The sequence below is a fragment of the Lolium rigidum genome, chromosome 6 (assembly GCF_022539505.1).
Source record: "Lolium rigidum isolate FL_2022 chromosome 6, APGP_CSIRO_Lrig_0.1, whole genome shotgun sequence".
Classification (NCBI taxonomy): domain Eukaryota; kingdom Viridiplantae; phylum Streptophyta; class Magnoliopsida; order Poales; family Poaceae; genus Lolium; species Lolium rigidum.
Window position 1 is genome coordinate 33,627,150 of NC_061513.1, and position 26,649 is coordinate 33,653,798.

General features: G+C 47.4%; 1 protein-coding gene across 1 annotated transcript; it reads left to right on the forward strand.

Annotated features, from left to right (window-relative positions):
* Nucleotides 1-24,422: 24,422 nt before the first annotated feature.
* LOC124662419 (uncharacterized acetyltransferase At3g50280-like) lies at nucleotides 24,423-26,561 on the forward strand. The gene is made up of 3 exons (XM_047200258.1): nucleotides 24,423-25,822; nucleotides 26,361-26,481; nucleotides 26,541-26,561. Exons 1-3 carry the CDS (start codon nucleotides 24,423-24,425, stop codon nucleotides 26,559-26,561), a joined length of 1,542 nt encoding a protein of 513 aa, XP_047056214.1.
* Nucleotides 26,562-26,649: the final 88 nt, after the last annotated feature.

The following is a 26,649-nucleotide window of genomic DNA, read 5'->3' on the forward strand; positions in this document are numbered from 1 at the left end:
AGGCATCCCTTCTTCATCGACAACTTATCGGGTCACCTCTAGTGAAACTATATTTTTATTCCGTCACATCTTATGTGCTTTACTTGGAGCGTCTGTTTGTTTTTGTTTTTGTTTTTGTTTGAATAAAATCGGATCCTAGCATTCCTTGTTTGGGAGAGAGACACGCTCCGCTGTTTCGTATGAACACATATGTTCTTAGCTTTACTCTTAATGTTCATGGCGAAGGGTTGAAACTGCTTCGTTCATTGTTATATGGTTGGAAACAGAAAATGCTGCATGTGGTAATTGGTATAATGTCTTGAATAATTTGATACTTGGCAATTGTTGTGCTCATATAGATCATGTTTAAGCTCTTGCATCATGTACCTTGCACCTATTAATGAAGAACTACATAGAGCTTGTTAAAATTTGGTCTGCATGATTGGTCTCTAGAGTCTAGATATTTTCTGGTTAAGGTGTTTGAACAACAAGGAGACGATGTAAAGTCTTATAATGCTTGCAATATGTTCATATGTAAGCTTTGCTGCACCGTTTTATACTTGAGTTTGCTTCAAACAACCTTGCTAGCCTAGCCTTGTATTGAGAGGAATTCTTCTCGTGCATCCAAATCCTTGAGCCAAAAACTATGCCATTTGTGTCCACCATACCTACCTACTACATGATATTTCTCTGCCATTCCAAAGTAAATTACTTGAGTGCTACCTTTAAAATTCTATCCTTTGTCTTTGCAATATATAGCTCATGGGAAAATAGCCTTAAAAACTATTGTGGTGAAGAATATGTAGCTATGTATCTTATTTCTTATAAGTTGCTTGTTGAGCGGTAACCATGTTTCTGGGGATGCCATCAACTATTACACCTTTGTTGAATATCATGTGAGTTGCTATGCATGTTCGTCTTGTCTGAAGTAAGAGCGATTTTCATGATCAAATGGTTTGAGTATGCATATTGTTAGAGAAGAACATTGGGCCGCTAACTAAAGCCATGAATCATGGTGGAAGTTTCAGTTTGGACAATTAATCCTCAATCTCTTATGAGAATATTATCTGTTGTTGAATGCTTATGCATTAAAGAGGAGTCCATTATCTCGTTGTCTATGTTGTCCCGGTATGGATGTCTAAGTTGAGAATAATCAAAAACGAGAAATCAAATGCGATTTTTCTCCTTAGACCTTTGTACAGGCGGCATAGAGGTACCCCTTTGTGACACTTGGTTGAAACATATGTTATGCAATGATAATCTGTGTTAATCCAAGCTAATTAGGACAAGGTGCGGGCACTATTGGTATACTATGCATGAGGCTTGCAACTTATAAGATGTATTATACATAACACATATGATTTATTACTACCGTTGACAAAATTGTTTCTATGTTTTCAAAATGAAAAGCTCTAGCACAAAAATAGTAATCCATGCTTCCCTGTGCGAAGGGCCTATCTTTTACTTTATTGTTGAGTCAGTTTACCTACTTCTCTCTATCTTAGAAGCAAACACTTGTATCAACTGTGTGCATTGATTCTTACATGTTTACCTATTGCACTTGTTATATTACTTTGTGTTGACAATTATCCATGAGATATACATGTTGAAGTTGAAAGCAACCGCTGAAACTTATATCTTCCTTTGTGTTGCTTCAAAGCTTTCTACTAAGAATCTATTGCTTTATGAGTTAACTCTTATGCAAGTCTTATTGATGCTTGTCTTGAAAGTATTATTCATGAAAAGTCTTTGCTATATGGTTCAGTTGTTTATTCATTGTCTTCACCATTGCTTCGAATCGCTGCATTCATCTCATATGCTTTACAATAGTATTGATCAAGATTATGATAGCATGTCACTGATACGTCTCAAACGTATCTATAATTTCTTATGTTCCATGATACTTTTATGATGATACTCACATGTTTTATACACACTTTACATCATTTATATGCATTTTCCGGAACTAACCTATTAACGAGATGCCGAAGTGCCAGTTCCTGTTTTCTGCTGTTTTTGGTTTCAGAAATCCTAGAAAGGAAATATTCTCGGAATTGGACGAAATCAAGGCCCACGATCTTATATTTCCACGAAGCTTCCAGAACACCGAAGATGGACCAGAGGGGAGGCCCAGGGCCCCCACACATGGTGGCGGCGCGGCCAGAGGGGGGGTGCCCCCCCTGGTGTGTGGCCCCTCCAGACCCTTTCCGACTCCGTTTCTTCGCCTATATAAGTCGTCGTGACCTAAAACTTCGACACCGATAAGCCACGATACGAGAAAAGTTCCAGAGCCGCCGCCATCGCGAAGCCAAGATTCGGGGGACAGAAGTCTCTGTTCCTGCACGCCGCCGGGACGGGGAAGTGCCCCCGAAAGGCATCTCCGTCGACACCACCGCCATCTTCATCGACGCTGCTGTATCCTATGATGAGGAGGGAGTAGTTCTCCCCCGAGGCTAAGGGCTGTACCGTAGCTATGTGGTTCATCTCTCTCTCTCATGTGATCTTTATGTGATCATGAGCTTTGTGATCTAGTTGAATATCATCTATGTGCTACTCTAGTGATGTTATTAAAGTAGTCTATTCCTCCTCCATGATGTAATGTTGACGAGTGTGTGCATCATGTAGTACTTGGTATAAGCTATGATTGTGATCTCTTGTAGATTATGAAGTTAACTATTACTATGATAGTATTGATGCGATCTATTCCCCCTTTCATAGCCTGACGGTGACAGTGTGCATGCTATGTTAGTACTCGGTATAATTGCAATGGTCTATTATACACTCTAAGGTTACTTAAATATGAACACCGAATGTTGTGGAGCTTGTTAACTCGGGCTTGAGGGAACTCTTGTAGCCCTACACAATGAATGGTGTTTGTCATCCAACAAGAGAGTGTAGAGAAAGTAGTATTTGTTTATTCAGTTATGTGATCAATGTTGAGAGTGTCTGATACGTCTCCGACGTATCGATAATTTCTTATGTTCTATGCCATATTATTGATGATACCTACATGTTTTATGCACACTTTATGTCATATTCGTGCATTTTCTGGAACTAACCTATTAACAAGATGCCGAAGTGCCGGTTCCTGTTTTCTGCTGTTTTTGGTTTCAGAAATCCTAGTAACGAAATATTCTCGGAATTGGACGAAACGAAGACCCAGGGGCCTATTTTTCCACGGAGCTTCCGGAAGACCGAAGAACACACGAAGTGGGGCCACGAGGTGGCGACACCACGTGGCGGCGCGGCCCAGGGGGGGCCCGCGCCGCCCTATGGTGTGGCCCCCTCGTCTGGCCCCCGACTCTGCCCTTCCGCCTACTTAAAGCCTCCGTCGCGAAACCCCTGAGGCGGAAAAAACCACGATACGGAAAACCTTCCAGAGACGCCGCCGCCGCCGATCCCATCTCGGGGGATTCTGGAGATCTCCTCCGGCACCCTGCCGGAGAGGGGATTCATCTCCCGGAGGACTCTACACCGCCATGGTCGCCTCCGGAGTGATGAGTGAGTAGTTCACCCCTGGACTATGGGTCCATAGCAGTAGCTAGATGGTTGTCTTCTCCTCATTGTGCTTCATTGTTGGATCTTGTGAGCTGCCTAACATGATCAAGATCATCTATCCGTAATTCTATATGTTGTGTTTGTCGGGATCCGATGGATAGAGAATACCATGTCATGTTAATTATCAAGTTATTACATATGTGTTGTTTATGATCTTGCATGCTCTCCGTTATTAGTAGAGGCTCGGCCAAGTTGATGCTAGTAACTCCAAGAGGGAGTATTTATGCTCGATAGTGGGTTCATGCCCGCATTGACACCGGGGAGTGACGAAACCCCTAAGGTTGTGTTGTGCTCGTTGCCACTAGGGATAAAACATTGGCGCTATGTCCGAGGATGTAGTTGTTGATTACATTATGCACCATACTTAATGCAATTGTCCGTTGTTAGCAACTTAATACTCGGAGGGGGTTCGGACGATAACCTGAAGGTGGACTTTTTAGGCATAGATGCAGTTGGATGGCGGTCTATGTACTTTGTCGTAATGCCCAATTAAATCTCACTATACTTATCATGTCATGTATGTGCATTGTTATGCCCTCTCTATTTGTCAATTGCCCGACTGTAATTTGTTCACCCAACATGCTTTATCTTATGGGAGAGACACCTCTAGTGAACTGTGGACCCCGGTCCATTCTTTTAATACTGAAATACAAATCTGCTGCAATACTTATTTTACTATTTTCTCTGCAAACAATCATCTTCCACACAATACGGTTAATCCTTTGTTACAGCAAGCCGGTGAGATTGACAACCTCACTGTTTCGTTGGGGCAAAGTACTTTGGTTGTGTTGTGCAGGTTCCACGTTGGCGCCGGAATCCCTGGTGTTGCGCCGCACTACATCCCGCCGCCATCAACCTTCAACGTGCTTCTTGGCTCCTCCTGGTTCGATAAACCTTGGTTTCTTTCTCGAGGGAAAACTTGCTGCTGTGCGCATCATACCTTCCTCTTGGGGTTGCCCAACGAACGTGTGAAATACACGCCATCAAGCTCTTTTTCTGGCGCCGTTGCCGGGGAGATCAAGACACGCTGCAAGGGGAGTCTCCACTTCTCAATCTCTTTACTTTGTTTTAGTTGCTAGCTTTACTTTATTTACTGTCTTGTTTGCTATATCAAAAACACAAAAAAATTAGTTACTTGCATTTACTGTACTTGATTCATCATGCTTCCTTTTAATTTTACCACAAAGAACATACCGGTAGGACGCGGGTCTATAATTGGGAGAAACAATATAGAAGAATTTTTCACTCATGTCAGTACCACTGAAGATTTTGAAGATAGACACTTGGTAGAACTTGCTCCCACTTATGAAATTGCTGCCGCTGCCTTAGTTCGCATGTTGGAAACTAAATTTGTTAATCTCAATCCTATAATCCAACACATGTTTCTTACACTTGGTGATTTGGAAGAAGGGAAAAAGAAAGATTTTGTATTAGAAACTCTTCTTAAAGAATTTGGGGGAGTAGCAAGAGAAGCTAGAAAAGTCTTCACTAAATATAATATGCTAGGCTCTTATACCAATTTTGCCAGTACCCTTGAAAAAATGGAAAAAGATAGACAAAAGTATACTAATCAAGTTAATTATGAGGGGGATATTAAAACCTCAATACCATGCAAACTCTTAGGAATGTGCGAGGCACTAGAAAATAATTATGCTTGGCTTGTTCCCGAAAATTTGTTTGATGAGAATAGCAAGCCTAAGACTAATGAAAAGGGAGCCTCTGAAACCTACATAGATAATATACAATGCATAGTTGAGAAAACTCCCAACACCCCTGGTTATAATGCCGATGCACCACCCTTTGATAATAATTGATACACACTTTCTGCGCCTAGCTGAAAGGCGTTAAAGAAAAGCGCTTATGGGAGACAACCCATGTTTTTACTCCAGTATTTTTGTTTTATATTTGTGTCTTGGAAGTTGTTTACTACTGTAGCAACCTCTCCTTATCTTAGTTTTATGTTTTGTTGTGCCAAGTAAAGTCTTTGATAGAAAAGTAAGTACTAGATTTGGATTACTGCGCAGTTCCAGATTTCTTTGCTGTCACGAATCTGGGTCTATCTCCCTGTAGGTAGCTCAGAAAATTACGCCAATTTACGAGAATGATCCTCAGATATGTACGCAACTTTCATTCAATTTGAGCATTTTCGTTTGAGCAAGTCTGGTGTCCTAATAAAATCCATCTTTACGGATCTGTTCTGTTTTGACAGATTCTGTCTTTTATTTCGCATTGCCTCTTTTGCTATGTTGGATGAATTTCTTTGATCCATTAATGTCCAGTAGCTTTATGCAATGTCCAGAAGTGTTAAGAATGATTGTGTCACCTCTGAACATGTGAATTTTTATTATGCACTAACCCTCTAATGAGTTGTTTCGAGTTTGGTGTGGAGGAAGTTTTCAAGGATCAAGAGAGGAGTATGATGCAATATGATCAAGGAGAGTGAAAGCTCTAAGCTTGGGGATGCCCCGGTGGTTCACCCCTGCATATTCTAAGAAGACTCAAGCGTCTAAGCTTGGGGATGCCCAAGGCATCCCCTTCTTCATCGACAAAATTATCGAGTTCCTCCCCGAAACTATATTTTTATTCCGTCACATCTTATGTACTTTGCTTGGAGCGTCAGTTTGTTTTTGTTTTTGTTTTGTTTGAATAAAATGGATCCTAGCATTCACTTTATGGGAGAGAGACACGCTCCGCTGTAGCATATGGACAAGTATGTCCTTAGGTTCTACTCATAGTATTCATGGCGAAGTTTCTTCTTCGTTAAATTGTTATATGGTTGGAATTGGAAAATGATACATGTAGTAATTCTAAAATGTCTTGGATAATGTGATACTTGGCAATTGTTGTGCTCATGTTTAAGCTCTTGCATCATATACTTTGCACCCATTAATGAAGAAATACTTAGAGCTTGCTAATTTGGTTTGCATATTTGGTTTCTCTAGAGTCTAGATAATATCTAGTATTGAGTTTTGAACAACAAGGAAGACGGTATGGAGTCTTATAATGTTTACCATATGTCTTTTATGTGAGTTTTTGCTATACCGTTCATCCTTGTGTTTGTTTCAAATAACCTTGCTAGCCTAAACCTTGTATCGAGAGGGAATACTTCTCATGCATCCAAAATACTTGAGCCAACCACTATGCCATTTGTGTCCACCATACCTACCTACTACATGGTATTTATCCGCCATTCCAAAGTAAATTGCTTGAGTGCTACCTTTAAAATTCCATCATTCACCTTTGCAATATATAGCTCATGGGACAAATAGCTTAAAAACTATTGTGGTATTGAATATGTACTTATGCACTTTATCTCTTATTAAGTTGCTTGTTGTGCGATAACCATGTTTCGGGGACGCCATCAACTATTCTTTGTTGAATATCATGTGAGTTGCTATGCATGTCCGTCTTGTCTGAAGTAAGAGAGATCTACCACCTTTATGGTTGGAGCATGCATGTTGTTAGAGAAGAACTTTGGGCCGCTAACTAAAGCCATGATTCATGGTGGAAGTTTCAGTTTGGACATATATCCTCAATCTCATACGAGAATAATAATTGTTGCCACATGCTTATGCATTAAAGAGGAGTCCATTATCTCGTTGTCCATGTTGTCCCGGTATGGATGTCTAAGTTGAGAATAATCAAAAGCGAGAAATCCAAAATGCGAGCTTTCTCCTTAGACCTTTGTACAGGCGGCATGGAGGTACCCCATTGTGACACTTGGTTAAAACATGTGCATTGCAAAGATCCGGTAGTCCAAGCTAATTAGGACAAGGTGCGGGCACTATTAGTATACTATGCATGAGGCTTGCAACTTGTAAGATATAACTTTCATAACTCATATGCTTTGTTACTACCGTTGACAAAATTGTTTCATGTTTTCAAAATAAAAGCTCTAGCACAAATATAGCAATCGATGCTTTCCTCTTTGAAGGACCATTCTCTTTACTTTTATGTTGAGTCAGTTCACCTATCTCTCTCCACCTCAAGAAGCAAACACTTGTGTGAACTGTGCATTGATTCCTACATATTTGCATATTGTACTTGTTATATTACTCTATGTTGACTATTATCCATGAGATATACATGTTACAAGTTAAAAGCAACCGCTGAAACTTAATCTTCCTTTGTGTTGCTTCAATACCTTTACTTTGATTTATTGCTTTATGAGTTAACTCTTATGCAAGACTTATTAATACTTGTCTTGAAGTACTATTCATGAAAAGTCTTTGCTTTATGATTCACCTGTTTACTCATGTCATTACCATTGTTTTGATCGCTGCATCCACTACATATGTTTACAAATAGTATGATCAAGGTTATGATGGCATATCACTTCGGAAATTATCTTTGTTATCGTTTTACCTGCTCGGGACGAGCGGAACTAAGCTTGGGGATGCTGATACGTCTCCGACGTATCGATAATTTCTTATGTTCTATGCCATATTATTGATGATACCTACATGTTTTATGCACACTTTATGTCATATTCGTGCATTTTCTGGAACTAACCTATTAACAAGATGCCGAAGTGCCAGTTCCTGTTTTCTGCTGTTTTTGGTTTCAGAAATCCTAGTAACGAAATATTCTCGGAATTGGACGAAACGAAGACACAGGGGCCTATTTTTCCACGGAGCTTCCAGAAGACCGAAGAACACACGAAGTGGGGCCACGAGGTGGCGACACCACGTGGCGGCGCGGCCCAGGGGGGCCCGCGCCGCCCTATGGTGTGGCCCCCTCGTCTGGCCCCCAACTCGCCCTTCCGCCTACTTAAAGCCTCCGTCGCGAAACCCCCGAGGCGGAAAAAACCACGATACGGAAAACCTTCCGGAGACGCCGCCGCCGCCGATCCCATCTCGGGGGATTTAGGAGATCTCCTCCGGTACCCTGCCGGAGAGGGGATTCATCTCCCGGAGGACTCTACACCGCCATGGTCGCCTCCGGAGTGATGAGTGAGTAGTTCACCCCTGGACTATGGGTCCATAGCAGTAGCTAGATGGTTGTCTTCTCCTCATTGTGCTTCATTGTTGGATCTTGTGAGCTGCCTAACATGATCAAGATCATCTATCTGTAAGTCTATATGTTGTGTTGGTCGGGATCCGATGGATAGAGAATGCCATGTCATGTTAATTATCAAGTTATTACATATGTGTTGTTTATGATCTTGCATGCTCTCCGTTATTAGTAGAGGCTCGGCCAAGTTGATGCTAGTAACTCCAAGAGGGAGTATTTATGCTCGATAGTGGGTTCATGCCCGCATTGACACCTGGGGAGTGACGAAACCCCTAAGGTTGTGTTGTCGTTGTTGCCACTAGGGATAAAACATTGGCGCTATGTCCGAGGATGTAGTTGTTGATTACATTACGCACCATACTTAATGCAATTGTCCGTTGTTAGCAACTTAATACCGGAGGGGTTCGGACGATAACCCGAAGGTGGACTTTTTAGGCATAGATGCGGTTGGATGGCGGTCTATGTACTTTGTCGTAATGCCCAATTAAATCTCACTATACTTATCATGTCATGTATGTGCATTGTTATGCCCTCTCTATTTGTCAATTGCCCGACTGTAATTTGTTCACCCAACATGCTTTATCTTATGGGAGAGACACCTCTAGTGAACTGTGGACCCCGGTCCATTCTTTTAATACTCGAAATACAAATCTGTCTGCAATACTTGTTTTACTATTTTCTCCGCAAACAATCATCTTCCACACAATACGGTTAATCCTTTGTTACAGCAAGCCGGTGAGATTGACAACCTCACTGTTTCGTTGGGGCAAAGTACTTTGGTTGTGTTGTGCGGGTTCCACGTTGGCGCCGGAATCCCTGGTGTTGCGCCGCACTACATCCCGCCGCCATCAACCTTCAACGTGCTTCTTGGCTCCTCCCGGTTCGATAAACCTTGGTTTCTTTCTGAGGGAAAACTTGCTGCTGTGCGCATCATACCTTCCTCTTGGGGTTGCCCAACGAACGTGTGAAATACACGCCATCAGTGTCCACTAGTGAAAGTATGATCCCTAGGCCTTGTTTCTAAGCATCGAAACTCCGTTTATTTACTGTTCTACTGCATGTTTACTCGCTGCCATATTTTATTCAGATTGTTATTACCACTCATATTCATCTATATCACCTGTGTTTTACTATCTCTTCGCCGAACTAGTGCACCTATACATCTGACAAGTGTATTAGGTGTGTTGGGGACACAAGAGACTTCTTGTATCGTAATTGCAGGGTTGCTTGAGAGGGATATCTTTGTCCTCTACCTCCCCGAGTTCGATAAACCTTGGGTGATTCACTTAAGGGAAACTTGCTCGCTGTTCTACAAACCTCTCGCTCTTGGAGGCCCAACACTGTCTACAGGAATAGAAGCGTGCGTAGACATCGATCACTTCGAAATTATCCTTGTTATCATTTACCTACTCGAGGGCGAGTAGGAACTAAGCTTGGGGATGCTTGATACGTCTCAAACGTATCTATAATTTCTTATGTTCCATGCTACTTTTATGATGATACTCACATGTTTTATACACACTTTACATCATTATTATGCATTTTCCGGCACTAACCTATTGACGAGATGCCGAAGAGCCGATTGCTTGTTTTCTCGCTGTTTTTGGTTCAGAAATCCTACAAAGGAAATATTCTCGGAATTGGACGAAATCAACGTCCAGGGTCTTATTTTTCCACGAAGCTTCCAGAAGACCGAAAGGGAAACGAAGTGGGGCGACGAGGCGCCCAGACCACAGGGCCGCGCGGCCAGGGTGGGCCCCGCGCCGCCCTATGGTGTGGGGCCCCGTCAGCCCTCCGACTCCGCCCTTCCGCCTACTTAAAGCCTTCGTCGCGAAAACCCCAGTACCGAGAGCCACGATACGGAAAACCTTCCAGAGACGCCGCCGCCGCCAATCCCATCTCGGGGGATTCAGAAAGTTCATGCCTCCATTGAATCTGGGACAGTGACAGAAATTTCTAAGGTTGTGGATGTGTTGTTGCCACTAGGGATAAAACATCAATGCTTTGTCTAAGGATATTTGTGTTGATTACATTACGCACCATACTTAATGCAATTGTCTGTTGTTTGCAACTTAATACTGGAAGGGGTTCGGATGATAACCTCGAAGGTGGACTTTTTAGGCATAGATGCATGCTCGGATAGCGGTCTATGTACTTTGTCGTAATGCCCCGATTAAATCTCATAGTACTCATCGTGATATATGTATGTGCATTGTTATGCCTTCTTTATTTGTCAATTGCCCAACTGTAATTTGTTCACCCAACATGCTATTTATCTTATGGGAGAGACACCACTAGTGAACTGTGGACCCCGGTCCATCCTTTACATCTGAAATACAATCTACTGCAATACTTGTTCTTTACTATTCTTCGCAAACAAACATCATCTTCCATACTATACATCTAATCCTTTGTTTACAGCAAGCCGGTGAGATAGACAAACTCACTGTTACGTTGGGGCAAAGTACTTTGATTGTGTTGTGCAGGTTCCACGTTGGCGCCGGAATCTCTGGTGTTGCGCCGCACTACACTCCGCCACCAACAACCTTCACGTGCTCCTTGACTCCTACTGGTTCGATAACCTTGGTTTCTTATTGAGGGAAAACTTGTTGCTGTACGCATCACACCTTCCTCTTGGGGTTCCCAACGGACGTGTGTCTTGCACGCCATCACCTACCACTGCGCGGAGGTCTCGCGCAATACTAAAATGCGCCCCATGTAGCTGCTTCACAAAAAAAACCCGTTTTGGCACCCCGAAAATTGAAAAACCATCGCCCATGGGTCGGATTAGAAATCTGCTCCCGGGGCGTTGCTTCCCACCCCAGGGACCACGCACGTGCCAAATATGGTCTCGTTCCGACAAACTATGCGGTATTACGGGCCATTTCCTACTCATTAAGCCATAGAACTCCGGACGTGATAGCCCTGTTTGTGAAGGGTTTTCCAAAATAATTGCCGTATCATAATTCCGAATTTTGGAGTGGTTACTAGGACACATAAAATGACGCCATGCGGCTCCGCGGGATTTTCTGACTTCGTTTAAATTGTCATTTGGCCAAAACGGGCCCCCACGGAGATGCGGTATGGCCGTACCGGGCGCGCTGGTGCACCCGTTTACCATCGCGCTAAACGGAAAAAAATTCGCACATAAAGTGATATGTCATAGACCTAAAAACATTTTTCCCGGAATTTTTTGAGCGACGGAAAATGTAGCCCTAGTTCAAATCCGGTCACTTTCCAGCTGATTCGGCGGGACACCGCAGAAAGCCGCATGGATTCCCAGATAGCTAGCGCGCACATATGGCATGTGATATGTGGTGCGAAGGCGGTGTCCTACCACTACGCGGAGGTCTCGCGCAATACTAAAATGCGGCCCATGTAGCTGCTTCACAAAAAAAAACCCGTTTTGGCACCCCGAAAATGAAAAAACCATCGCCCATGGGTCGGATTGGAAATCCGCTCCCGGGGCCTTGCTTCCCATCCCAGGGACCACGCACGAGCCAAATATGATCTCGTTCCGACAAACTATGCGGTGTCACGGGCCGTTCGTACTCATTTGCCCTAAAAGCCATAGAACTTCGGACGTAATAGCTTTGTTTGTGAAGGGTTTTTCAAAATAATTGCCATATCCTAATTCCGACTTTTGGAGTGGTTACTAGGACACATAAAATAACACCATGCGGCTCCGCGGGATTTTCTGACTTCATTTATGGCCAAAACGGCCCCCCACGGAGATGCGGTATGGTCGTACCGGGCGCGCTGGTGCACCCGTTTACCATCGCGCTAAACGGAAAAAAATTCGCACATAAACTGATATGTCATAGACTTAAAAACATTTTTCCCGGAGTTTATTGAGCGACGGAAAGTGTAGCCCTAATTCAAATCCGGTCACTTTGCAGCGGATTCGGCGGGACACCGCAGAAAACCGCATGAATTCCCAGATAGCTAGCGCGCACATATGACATATGATATGTGGTGCGAAGCCGGTGTCCTACCACTACGCGGAGGTCTCGCGCAATACTAAAATGCGCCCTATGTAGTTACTTCACAAAAAAAACTGTTTTAGCACCCCGAAAATGAAAAACCATCGCCCATGGGTCGGATTGGAAATCCGCTCCCGGGGCCTTGCTTCCCATCCCAGGGACCACGCACGTGCCAAATATGGTCTCGTTCCGACAAACTATGCGGTGTCACGGGCCGTTTCCTACTCATTTGCCCTAAAAGCCATAGAACTACGGACGTGATAGCTCTGTTCGTGAAAGGTTTTCCAAAATAATTGCCGTATCCCAATTCCGACTTTTGGAGTGGTTACTAGGACACATAAAATGACGTCATGCGGCTCCGCGGGATTTTCTGATTTCGTTTAATTAAATTGCCATCTGACTAAAACGGGAACCTGAGGACATATAAGAAAGTGATTGAATTGTTTCTATGTTAACATGGTACCGTACATGATTCAAATATGCATGATTTTAACATAAACGGATAAAGGATCTTTTTTCTAAATATTTTGATACCTCATAGTATTTTTCTCACATCTTATGAATTAGTTATGATTTTTACAAAATTTGACAAATTTGAAAAATGGTCTACGCCGAGGGTGACCGTCGGCGTAGCCCTATCTACGCCTAAGGTCAGAGATATACCGAGGGCTGCCCTCGACGTATAGCCTGGCCCTCGACTTAGCCTCCCATTTCTGTAGTGATTACCCTGCAATGGCAAATAACAAATGATCAGGCTGATATTTTACACTTATTTTTGCAACTGTATTGACACACCAATTCATGGTGATGTCCTGCTCGATATGGCCTTGCGTCTCTCGCCGAGGAAACTGAATATGGCTGGCAATTATACGATCAGGTATCTGAACTCAATTTTAGTAGAATATGTTGCACACATGCGACACCATCAATTTTGAATTCTTATCTATAGTGCCTACTGAAAGAAAACACATTTATTTCATTGGCACACGACAAATAAACGCGCTAGCTGCAACTCAAAGCGCCGGAACAAAACGGTAGTACATAGAGTACAGATGCGAGTGTGGCGCCAATTAAGAAATTCTCCGCCATGGTGAAGTGAAGCTGAAGTTGCTGTATCCGGTGCGGATATGGCAGAGCAGCCCACTGAACCCGAACACCCCCTTGTCCAGATCGAACAATTGCCAAGGAGCGAGCCCGCCACCGGCATCGACCACGCAATCCAGACGAAAGCGAAGCACGCCATCTGGCCATTCACCTACACCAGCGAGCTTGCACCGAAGAGAACAGGATACAGTTTAATTCGTTAAGCTAAACAGACTCGCTTATAAATAGTGTGCTGCAATACTCACGAGTGTGATTAGAGCATGTCTAACAGATCCCTTAAAAGGGCCAAACTCGTATAATAACCGTCGAAATACGGGTTTGGCCTCTACCCGGCCGTCTAGCAGGCCCCGTAAAAATGGCCCCCGCGTCGATTTTTCCCGGTTTCGATTACGGGGCGGGTCTTCGTCCCCTACTTGTGCGGGGTGGGAGCAGGAATAGAGGGCGAAACCAGTATCCTCCCCTCCACTGCGCGTGAAGGGTTTCAGCGAAACCCAACCACCGCCGCCGCCCGATTTCGTACGCCCTGCCCTTCCCGGCAACGACGCGGCCGGATCCCGCTGCCACGGATCCTCCGCAAGGGCCGCCGACCGCCGGCGGTGCACCTCCTTCGGCCGCGGTGGTTGATGTCCCCGTCGCCGGCGACGTGTCGGCCATGATCTCCGCCACCATCACGTCGAAGAGGAAGAGGTTTCCGAAGCAATTCTTCGAAGCCCCTGCGGCGGCCGCAGCTCCACCGACCGCAGCCCCGCCGGCTGCCAAGAACGGGGCAGGATGAAGACGAAGGCGGCCGGGCCGAGGGGTGCCCCGCAGTCCAAGGTGAAGACAAAGGCAATCAGCCGCATCGGCCTCGCGCCTCCACCATCTTCCAAGGCCACGGCCCCTCCTCCCTCCGTTTCGTCCGAGGCGACGCCCACGCCGCCGCCACCCACCATGGACGTAGACAAGGTGTTCGATGTTGAGTCCACAACATCGTACATGGACATGCTCAACGAATCGGCGGTGGATTTGGACGCCGGCATCGATGCGTTCGATGGGGAGGGCAACGTCGAAGAGATTGATGACGAGGAGGAGGAGGAGGGTGACGAGGAGGTGGTTGAGGTTGATCCGGCTGCCGCCGGTTCTTCCTCGACGCCGAAGCCACGCACGGCGAACTACAGCGAGATCGAAGATGCGATCTTGGTCCGTGCTTGGAGTAAGGTGGGGATGGATGCGTGCACCGGAGTGAACCAAGGCGGCAAGCGCTATTGGCAGCGCATCGAGGATCTCTACCACCAGCTAAAGCCTCGCACCAAGAGCATGGCCGACAGATCCTACCGTTCCCTTGAAGGCCGATGGAACATCATCAAACCCGCTTGTTCTCGTTGGAGTGCTGCCATGGATCAAGTGGCCGACAACCCCCCTAGTGGATGCGTGCCGGAGGACTATGTAAGTTTTCCTAGTTTGTTGCTATCCATAGTATGTGTTGATTATGTGCAAACATCACATAATTTGTTGTTGTGCAGCCCAAGTATGCTCAATAGAGGTACAAGGACATGGCCGGCTCCAAGAACAAGGAATTTCAGTTTCAACATTGTTTTTCCATTCTTCAACATCTTCCTAAGTGGAAGTTGAGGGACAGCGAACCAAAGTGAAAGAAGGAGGCACTGCTCACCATGGATGATGAAGCGGAAGACATGAGTGCGAGAAACGCCGTCAAGCCCGAGGGCAACAAGAAAGCCAAGGAGAGGGTGAAGGTAGAAGGAGAAGCATCTAGCTTCCGGGAGAAGTTGGATCAACTCATGAAGTCTAAAGAGGCATTGACGATGAAGACATTGGAGACCAAGCTCCTCATCACCGAGAAGAAGAAGAAGGTGAAGCTTGCCAAGGTGCAAGCAAGGCGGGAAGATGCCAAGGTGAAGGCCGAGCTGGACTTGAGGATGATCACACTCAAAGAAGCCAAGGCCATGAAGGAGCTCTTGGCCGAGGATAGGGAAATCATGATGATGCACACCGACGACATGGACGAGGATCGGCTGGAGTGGTGGAAGGAGACCAAGACGGACATCATGGCGAGGAAGAAGGTTGCGCGTGAAGCCGTGCTGCAAGTGCTCAAGGTGAGTCTCCGGCGAGTGGTGGCGCCGTTGGCGATGGACTCGTTGATGGTTGATCACATTTGGGAACTTCCGTGGCTTGAACATTGGCAATGATCGCGTTATGATGTTAAAAACTATGAATTATGCATCATATATTTTGGATGTGCTATGTTTGATCTGAAATTGTTGTGCAAATTGTTGTCTAAAATTCTGTTTTGAGGGGTCGGCAACTCGTCCGAGCTAGCAGAACCGGTATCCCCACCCCGGGGTGGGGATACGGGTTCTGCTAGCTCGACGGCCGTGTAAACTAAATACAGAGCACTCTACTCGCGTTTTAAGGGGCAGAAAAATACGGAGCATGCTCTTACAGAAGCCGAACAGGCCATGAGCCACAGCTGACAGCAATTACCTGCGCTAATAACAGCACATACGAAGTATGCGCTGAGCCAGTGTGACAAATGATCGGATATCTAGCTTCTACAATTGCAGTGCCACACAATTGGCCTCGTGCTCTCCTACTTGAGTTCCACATGGACACAACGTGGGACTGACAAAATGATAAACCTTTCTTGTGCCTATTATCAGAACTTTTTTCTTTTCGAAAAACTGGTCGGTCTTTATTAACTCTCAAACAACAAAATATCCTCCAGCTGGGGGTTTAATAGGAAATCCACCAGGGCAAACGGCAGCCACGCATCCCGTGGTTCACCATTGCCTTCCGAGCTAGACTATGAGCGACAAACATTTCCCTCTCTAGGACAATGCTTATTCACCACCCGAGACAGCCGAGGATGCTATGATCACACAATCATCATAAGTCCATAAAGTTTCATTACTAACTCTCTACTGTTTCAATCACAATATACATCACAGTTGGTGTCTGGATGGAAGCACTGACAATTTCAGGTTCCACTGCACGTCTTTTCTAGGATACTACAGCTGCTCGGCAAACCATGTCCAATTATTATTGTTATAACTGTGAGTTTATTACGTTTCAAAAAACTGTGAGCTTATTAGTGTTCATAAAACCTACCTAACCAGGTGCAACGGATTCATGCACAAAAATAAACTATGACAGGACAATTCATTTAGAAGAATGCAACCATTTAACTTAACGACCAAGTAGTTCTCGAAGGCCAAGATTATGCAGCTTCCAGGTTAACAGAGAGGAAATTCTACCTTCCTTTCATCATCAGCTACAACAGAGAGTGGAAATAGGAAACACCCCCAAATATTGACTATTAAGAAAACCACTAGGAAAAATTGTAAGGTCAGTTCTTCAGTTCAAGGAATATGGACATGACGCAAATAGATTGCTGAAGATTAAGTGAGTACTAATGTGAACTACCAGATAAATAAAGTAAATCAAATCAAAGTCAATTCATCAACCCAGGACTTCATAATTTTAGCACCAACACACGAGGTAGTCACTTCAACCCGAAAGGGTATCAAAACAAGCACAGATTTCACACAATCACATAACAGTCAGATTTTGGTCATAACCGTGATGTACATCAATGCAAAAAAAAGAGCTAACAATCTCATACTTCATCCAATGCATAAATATTGCACCTCATGGTGACATGATGGCTAGGCAGTTGAGAAGAACCACCTCATTCAACAGCCGTCAGACGAAAGGCCAAGAGTTCACGGAATATCCTTTTAGTGCACTGAAGAAGGTATGTTGTACAATACTTTGTTTGAGCCGACCTTGGCAAGCATGTAAGTGTTGGCGACCGGGACGGAAGCTAGCAACCAGTTTGCCGTCAGTATCAACGTAACACACACACTGGCTATAGATGACCATCAAGAGGACGCCACTATCCGCCAACACAGCCCTCACATCCCAGTAGTCAAGCGATGCTCCCAATTTCCTCGAGATTTCTACCACCGGCAATTTGACACGGTACTTGCAGTCCCAAACCTCGTCTTCATAATTCTGCAACACCCATATATCAACATTTTCTATGGCGATGTCGAGGCTATAGATGCCGAGCGTGTCGTCCATCTCAAAGATACATGAGTTGCTGGAAACAACTGGAGAACGCATATGCCTGAACGACTCAGATATGGTGTCGAATACCAATACCAGCTGTGTTTGCTCCACCGAGTACCAATGCAGGCTATCACGGACTAGGACAGTTGACCTGCGGCTCAAAGAGGAAGGTGGCTCCTGCGCTCCAATATATCTTGGTGGCTGGTCAGACCCCAAAGCGAAGACATAGCAACCAATTCTTGCTTTGTTTAGCAGATGTCCGACAGTCGACTCTCCATGCAGCAGCAATCGGTACTCAGACGTAGGCTGGTGCAAGTACATTCCTAATAAAGTGAACCCTGACAATTGCCGGAGGGGGGCGTGCTCACGTGTGACCGGGTTACAGATGGAGAAGAATCGGGAACTACTCATGTCATAATTGGAGAGAATGAGGAGGCCGTCGCAGGAGGCCTTGGGATAAAAGGAGTTGTCAAGCTCGGCGACGCGTTGGAGCTGAGCGTCGACAGCCTGGTGATCTAATACGCGAATATTTTCGCAGTAAGCAACGCCGTCTCCGGAGCCACATATGATAGGTAGGGAGGGCTGACGGCGGTGGTGGGCGAGGAGGAAGTCGCGGGTAGAGGTGGCGATGCACCAAGCGCGACAGACGGCGCGACAGCGGAGGACAGATTTGGGGGGCAGGCGGAGGAGGATCTCCCATATGACGATCTCATCCGGGAGGCCCCGATCGAGAAGCCCAGATCCTGTTCTTGTCGTCTCCGCCATGGTCGTGGGAGCTCTTTCGATCTGTCCCAGGGGTCGTGGTGCCTGCGGAAGTAATAAGGTCGTCAGGGATCAGGGGGGAACTAGGAAAGAATTCGTTTGGAATACAAGCTCTCGGATGGGTTGGCTTATATAGCCAATATTGACCTGGTCTGGTCTGGGCTGGGCTAAATTGAGAACCCTCGAAAAAAAAAACTATGAGTCAGCTCCAATTTGCGCTGGTTGTACACTGCAAATATTTCGTGCCAGTATGTACATCTATCACAGACGCTCAGATGTTAAATGTTGACCATGAGTAGCCTACGGGGTGTGAGCAATTTCCCTACAAATTGTTCATTTCTTGGTTCCGATCCAACATTTAATATCCAGATCCATCCATATACTGGGGTTTGTTGCAAGCGCTTTCGTCCAACTGCTAGAAACAAAAACGCGACTTGGGAAGTTTAGATATACTTCCAAGTAGTTCGGTAAAATAATTTTGGATGTGTACAACAAGAGAGCAGGCCCTAACACTCGAAGTCAAGAACTCGCGGGTAGGAAGGTATCTCTACCCCAATCATCTGGACTAAGTCTCAGTTAACGGTTCGAAAAAAATAGTTTGTGTTTATGCATTTCGAAGTTTAGAGATCATCTACTTGTGTATTGTTACCTTCCGCTGAAAGTTAATTCTACTCCAACTCAGCATTTTTGTAGGTGGAAGGGGCCTAAATTTTTCTTTTACCCCGGGGCCCCCAATTTATATGGACCGGCCCTGCCTACAATGGCACAGACGCGCACAAATTACCACGCTGTCCATTTTCAACTTACTTTCACAACTGTATTGCCACACGACTCCAGGTGATGCCCAATCTGCTTTCCACCAGTGATCTGAAGACGGACACAATCTAGCTTTGCGTCGCTCGCCAACGAAAATGGCCATGACTTACAGTACGTGAAGACGGACACAATCTGAATCCTGAACCTGACAAGGAAAGACCACCCTTCTGCTTATTAATACAATCCTCTTGGGATTAAATCCACCGATCTCCCGGGTCGGCAGCCGTATGATACGGTTGATCAAGAGCGTCCACCCAGTTAATGTTTCTAGCAAACAAAACAGAAAAAAAAAAACACCCATGAAGGGATCTCACATCATCATCTTCCCAGGACTTCCATCGCCCGCACACACAACACAACCACGGATGGTCCTTCCGTCCATGCGTCGCCGGAGAAGTCCCGTCCTAGCCTCGCCAGACACCATGGCATGGCGTCGCTGGAGAACCCACCGTGGTGTCACCGGAGAACCCGTTGTGGTGTCGCCGATGCAGCAACCGCATCCCACCTCACCACTCCGTGTCCCGACATCCGTGCACGCCGGTGTTGCTCCTTCAACGACCACAGCCATCACTGGAGAATCCGACATGACTTCCCCGATGTAGCAACAACATGGTGGGGGCTTGCAGCAATGCATGCAGTACATGGTAGCATCGCCAATGTACCTTTGTAGCAGCTCTGGCGGCCACTGGTAGCAAACGCCTCTACGCCATTGTAGCAACTCCGATGCACCTTGGTAGGAGCCTGGCGGCCCCTGGCAGCAATAGCGCTGCACCATGGTAGCAAATCAGATGCACCTTGCCAGCAGCAAGGCCGCCGAGCAATTGTAAAAAGTCCGGCGCCCCTCGTGCCAGAACTGGCACCCCTTGTAGAACCATTTTCTCCCCTTGTACCAACTATGTCCGTCGCTGGCAGCAAAAATGCACACCGCTTGAAGCATGTCCACCCCTGCAACCCTGATGCATATAAATGCATACATGAACTTTGTCCTTTATCATATTGAATTCCCACATATTTGCAGCATATATGATGATAATATCATGTTTTACATTGATTTATGGGGATTTACCAATGATCCTCTTTATTTGGTTTATAACTCTGCAGAACAGGAAAATCATATTTTGTGTATTTTTCACTTTCAGAGACCTATACGGAGTCAAATTGATCTGAATTTTCCGAGCGTCATTTTTTCATCGGGAGAAGCACCATAGGCACTGGAACCTCACCTGTAAGGGTCTGAGGCCCAAAAGAGCCCAGGTGACTCGCCTAAACATGTAGGGCGCGCCACCTACCCTCTTCCGGTCATCGATCATCCAAATCGCGTGATATTTTTACCACCGACGTATTTTGACCTAAAAACACTATATATATGGCCGCGAAGAGTTCTCAGGAAGAGAGCGTCGCAAAAAGACAGAAACACGAAAACGGAGGCTGCAACAGAGAAGATTGGAGGGGGAAACTCTGTCGAGATCACCGCCGGAGGGATCTCCACCTTCTCCAACATCTTCTTCATCATCACCATGATTAAGGGAGAGTAGTCCACCTCTGGACTATGGGTTTTTTCAGTAGCTTGATCTATTTTTCTCATGTTCTTCATAGTTCTTAGTGTCATATGAGCCGTCTCATATGATTATGGTCATATTTGAAATACTTATGTGGTGGATCCTTATTCTGTGATATTATGCTATGAGATCTGATCGTATTATGTGTAAGATGTATTGATGGATGCATATTATGTAGCCCGTTCTTAAGTATGTGTTCTGATCCAACATCTACGCAAGAGTAGCATGGTTTTAGTGATTGAATAGTGAAAAAAAATCATGATCTATTATGACTTTGCCTTTTGTTTTGCTACCTCACTAGGAATAAAGTGAATGCATGTGTTATGTTCTTCACGTGATAAAAGTAATGATCTTGTTTGGTCAAGGTAGCATATTTGATATTCAAACATCATGTCAAAATACTTATAGCTATAATCTGTTGATTCTTAATTTAAGATTGCATGGAGTTTTCCCTTTAACAGGAGGATAACCCCCAAAGTCCTCGAGCTGACGAGGTGCAGCAATTCACGGATCAAGAAAATATGAAACAATGCAAAAGATACGAAGGAAACAGTGAAGAAAAGAATATTAGAGACGGGGCCTGGCCGGCTTCCGGCTGTGCGCCCCGCGGCCCGTCCGGGTGCGCCCTTCCTGGGCCGGCTTTTCCTTCCGCACCTGGGCGGACTCAGGCTGGAGCCCTTCCTGGGCCAGGTTCCGGCTGGCAGGCCCTTGGCCGGCACCTCCTTCCACAGCCCGGATGGGCCGGGTGACGCCCCGAGCGGTGGCAGCTACATGGTAGCTGCGGCTGCCGCTCCTTTGCGGCCACGATGGATCGGCCGGCTCACCCAGCGCCGCGTCCGCTCCCAGGCGCCCGTACGAACCCGCATGGCCGGCTGCTACTCCACCACGTGAACACCAAATACCACCTTCCAGATTCAAGCAAGCATCCAAGGATGCTCTTGCCATCCAGCGACCAGGCAGAGCATCGTGCTACCCCTGCGTGCTACCCCTGCCTGCTATCGATAGGGCCAGCCTACACCCACTGTTGATTAATAGTAGTATGTGCTGGTCACTGTAGTAAATAGTGTGACAAGACTTCAGTAGTTATGTCATGTATCTACAGGCCACGCTTTGTTCCCTAGATGTCACTATATAAGACATACTCCGGAGGCTTGCCACACACGACACGGGCAGCTCCCTCTTTGGGCCTCTTTGAGCTCTCTCAGCTTTCTTTATTAGAGCATCTATTGGAAACATCAAGTTCAGTTTATCGTACTCATGTTTATGGGTCGAAAATTACTGGCGCAGATCAAAACAGAACCGTGAAGCAAAAAATCTGTAAACATCATATTCAGAAATATGCCACTAAAGGTTTCCCTATTAGTTTTTTCTTTTATTTTATCCCTCGTCTTCCCTGGCTTGATCTTCTTTTTCCCTCGTTCGAGCCCTACGCCGCCCTGTCCCTAGCCCCGCGCCGCATCGCCCCTGCACCGACCTTCCTAGCGCCGCGCCACCCCGCCCCTGCCCCGGCCCGTCCTGCCCAGCCTCGTGCCGCCCCTGCCTCGTCCCCGCCCTGCCCAGCCCCGCGCCACCCCTTGCCCTGACCCACCCCGACCATGCCCAACTCGGCGCTGACCCACCCTGCCCAGCCCCGTGACGCTCAGCCCCGTGCCACCCCTTGCCCTGACCCACCCCGACCATGCCCAACTCGGCGCTGACCCACCCTGCCCAGCCCCGCGACGCTCAGCCCTGCGCCACCCCGCGCTGCTGCGAGCTCACCTCGCCCCGCGCTGCGCCACCTACCGTCAGCCGTCCTGATGTAGTCCAGAAAGGTCGCGATGCTACATCTCGATCGAATTAGGTTGAGATTCGTCGGAATTTGGCCGGATTCCGTCGAATGTACCGGCGGAAGTAGTTGGCCTCATTTGAAGTTTCAGCGCGCCATGTGTAGGGGTTTGTGTTCAGTTCGTCCTTTCAGTCCTACAAATACATGCTGAGTTGGGTTTTCGGTCTCGACCTGAAAACTTTTTTTTGGTTTTGGCTCATTTACGGCAATTGATCTGCGCCGCTTTTCGACCCAAACCCGTAAACTAGCGGTTATTATTTGGTTTTTGGATGTTTACGAGCTCTGCTAGAGCATCTCTAACAGTAACAGAAAACTTCAGAACCAAAAAACCTATATTCAGTCTTCTGATAACATGGGGGAGGAAGATTTTGCAGCTGGCGCAGAACAGAACCCGTATACACGAACCGAAAAAACGCAATTCAAATGTCGTGGGAGAATTCATCGATGATCATATACAAAAGGTAGTTTGATGCTCCGATTTAGCATCAAAAGTTATATAATAGTTACTTACTGAAAACCTAAATTATCTAGTAGCCCTAACCGCACGGACTAATTCCAAGCAAAAGGAGGCTCGATTGGCCTCTGCGTGTGGCGGTGCCGGTGGTGGCGGAGCTCGAGCGTTGAGGCGGAGGGCGGCGTCGACGCAGAGGTGGGTGAAGAGCCCCACTACTCGGAGTCAAGCCCGACTATCTCGAGCTTGACGTGGCAGACACGCTCCTCCCGGCACGCCGCCTCGTACTCACGCACCTTGCGGACGGCGTGAGCCTCCTCCTGGCAGAAGCGAGCGCGGGCCTCCGCCGCCGAGATCGCGCCCTCCGACCGGTTGAACTTCCGGCGTTCCGCCTAAGTGCGGAACACGGGGGCCGCGGCGGCGATTCCCCGCCACCCAATCCCACGCCGCCCCGTGCAGAGCCACCACGCGAGGCCATGGCGTCACGGAGTTGGGGCAAAGCTAAGCTTCTGCGCGCTGGATTGCTCGTCGGAGAGGAGGCTGGTGGCGGCGGAGGCGAGTGGTAGCGGCGTAGAGGAGTAGGGTTTGGAAACCGAACTCCCCTCGCGACCTGTTTTAATACGAGGCGGCCGCCAAGTTTCTCAGGCCCCGAGCTCTGTTTACATGCCAAGCCGCGAGTTTGGGCCCTGTTCTAGGCCTATTTCGGCCTAAATTTTTCGGTTCCGAGCCTTTTTTTCAGTAACGGTTAGAGATGATCTTAGTTCACAGTAGTTTCTTTCTCCCCAGAACATACAACTCATGGAGCAACTTTGTAACACCGATATACTGTCATATACATCATATATATAATCATATACTACCTCCGATTCAAGGAATAAGACGCCCTCGTTTTACGTGTTTTTTGTTTGACCAAGAATTACTTCAAATATATAAAGATTGTTTGTATGAAATTAGCATCATTAGAAAGTGTTTTTCAATACGAATCCAACTATACTAATTACATATACTCCCTCCGTCCATAAAAGGATGTCTTAACTTAGTTAAAATTTAGATGTATCTAGACTAGATTTAGTATAAGATACATCTAAATTTTTAAAAAGTTGAGACATCTTTTTTTGGACAGAGGTAGTAATATAATTAAGATTGTGTTACTTAATTTTTATGGTTAAAATTCGTTTTGGAATACGCGTGCACCTTGTTCTTTGGGACGAAGTAGTATATAGGAGTGTGCTCATCACCATATCTAAAAGAATGGAACAGATCGGATCCAGTGCCACGCAACTTTCCTTGTCCTCACAGAGAAAATGAAGCCGTCGGCAATGGTGCGGGTGGTGTCTTCTTCCACGGTGAAGCCGCCGCCGCGGCCACGCCACAGCATCCCGCTCACCTCCTGGGACGTTGCCATGCTCTCCACCGACTACATCCAGAAGGGCCTCCTCTTCCATAAGCCCCCTTCGCCGTCCACGTTCCAGCTCGTCGACCATCTCGCCGCCGCACTCGGCGACGTGCTCGGTGACTACTATCCCGTCGCTGGACGTTTCGTTACCGAAAAGCACCATGACGAGCTCGGTAACGTCGTGGGGTACTCGGTGTCCATCGACTGCGACGGCCAGGGCGTCAAGATCGTCCACGCCGTCGCAGACGGCGTGTACATCGCCGACGTGATTCCTCCCGACGCGGACGTGCCGCGCGTCGTCCAGTCATTCTTCCCGCTCGGCGACGCCGTCGGCTTCGACGGCCACGAGCTCCCCCTCTTCGTCGTCCAGGTCACCGAGCTCGCCGACGGCGTGTTCGTCGGATTCGTCTGCAATCACGCGCTGGCCGACGGTACCGCCTTGTGGGATTTCCTCAACGCCTGGGCCGAGACCGCACGCGCCAGGCTTAATAATCTTGTGACCCTGGAAGGAGAAGCCCCTCGCCCGCTGACATCGCGCCGGGCGCCCTTGCTGGAGCGTTGGTCGGCCGACGGCGGCCCGGCGTCGCCGATCGTGCTAGCATGCGCCGACCTGCCCGAATTGATCGAGCGGTCGGAGCCACCGCCGCTGCGCACGCGCATGCTGCACTTCTCGGCGGAGTCGCTGGCGTTGCTCAAGGAGCGGGCCCGGCAAGAGCTCATGGCCGCCGGCGACACGGCGGGCGCCGCCGCTCTGACGCGGTTCCAGGCTCTGAGCTCGCTGGCGTGGCGTTGCATCACCCGCGCGCGGCGCCCGGCCCCCGAGCAAGAGACGACGTGCCGCGCGGCCATCAACAACCGCGCTCGGCTCCGACCGGCGCTGCCGGCAGAGTACTTTGGCAACAGCATCGACGCCGTGAGCACGGAAGCGCCGGTGCGCGCGTCGACGCTGCTCGAACGCGGTCGGCACGGGTGGGCAGCGGCGGCCGTGGGACGCGCGGTGGCGGCGCACGACGACGAGGCCATCAGGGCGCGCGTGGCGGCGTGGATGGCAGAGCCGGTGGTGTACACGATGCGGTGGTACGACCCGCACGGGACGATGGTGGGGAGCTCGCCGCGGTTCGACATGTACGGATGCGACTTCGGGTGGGGGAGGCCGGTGGCGGTGCGAAGCGGCAAGGCGAACAAGGTCGACGGCAGGATGTCGCTGTACCCTGGCCGAGATGGCAGGGGCAGCGTGGACGCGGAGGTGTCGCTGACGCCGGAGCACATGGCAGCGCTCGAGCAGGACGAGGAGTTCTGGGCAGCCGTGTCGATGGGCACGCCGGCGCCGGAAGGAAAGATTTGATGTTGGACCGTGATGAACAAATGCTCGGGCGTCTTCTCCTTTTCTTGTTTTAGCTCCAGGAGCAGTATCCGCCGTTGCCGGCTGCTCCACTCATTGTCGCCGTCGTCGAGCTCGTTACATCCACCAAATTCGCCGCCAGTACACCAAAATCTACAGGCTCCTGTTGATCCTCCACCATGACCGCCTGACTGCCATCTCCTCTGAACGAGGTGGAGGACGTGGAAGTGTTGCTGTATTCTTCAGCTTCCTAGTCGCTGATGCTTCTGTAGTTGGAATAATAATCATCATCGTCCTTTTGCAATGCGCGTGATAAGAAGTTGATTAAAGAGTTTACACTAGCAACAATTTGATAACTACAGACATACAGATCACACATCGTCGTACTCCTGATAGACAATACACCATCTCATTGCTTCATGGGTTTCCATTCGTTCATAAAACCAAACCAACTATATCAGTAAAAACCAATATGGCAACCGGAAAGTTCTTTTAGAACATGAGCACCAGTGCTCCTGCCACGTGGAGATCTCCTGTGCCGTTGGTTTTCTCAATCGGTCCATCCATCTGTCTGTATGGTTTTCAGTATGAAGATAGTATGCGGCTGTATAGCAGCAGCCACTCTGTATTTCACTGGGCGGTTCATTTAATGCGGGGACATTGTACGCTGCACTGTGCTGACAGCCTGAGACTGATGTGTGCTGACTTCTGTGCTGGACGAGCTAACCGCAGCCGCAGGTTTGCCTTTGCTCTGGCTCAGCTTCCTTGTGGTTGGAAACTCCAAACCGGCTTG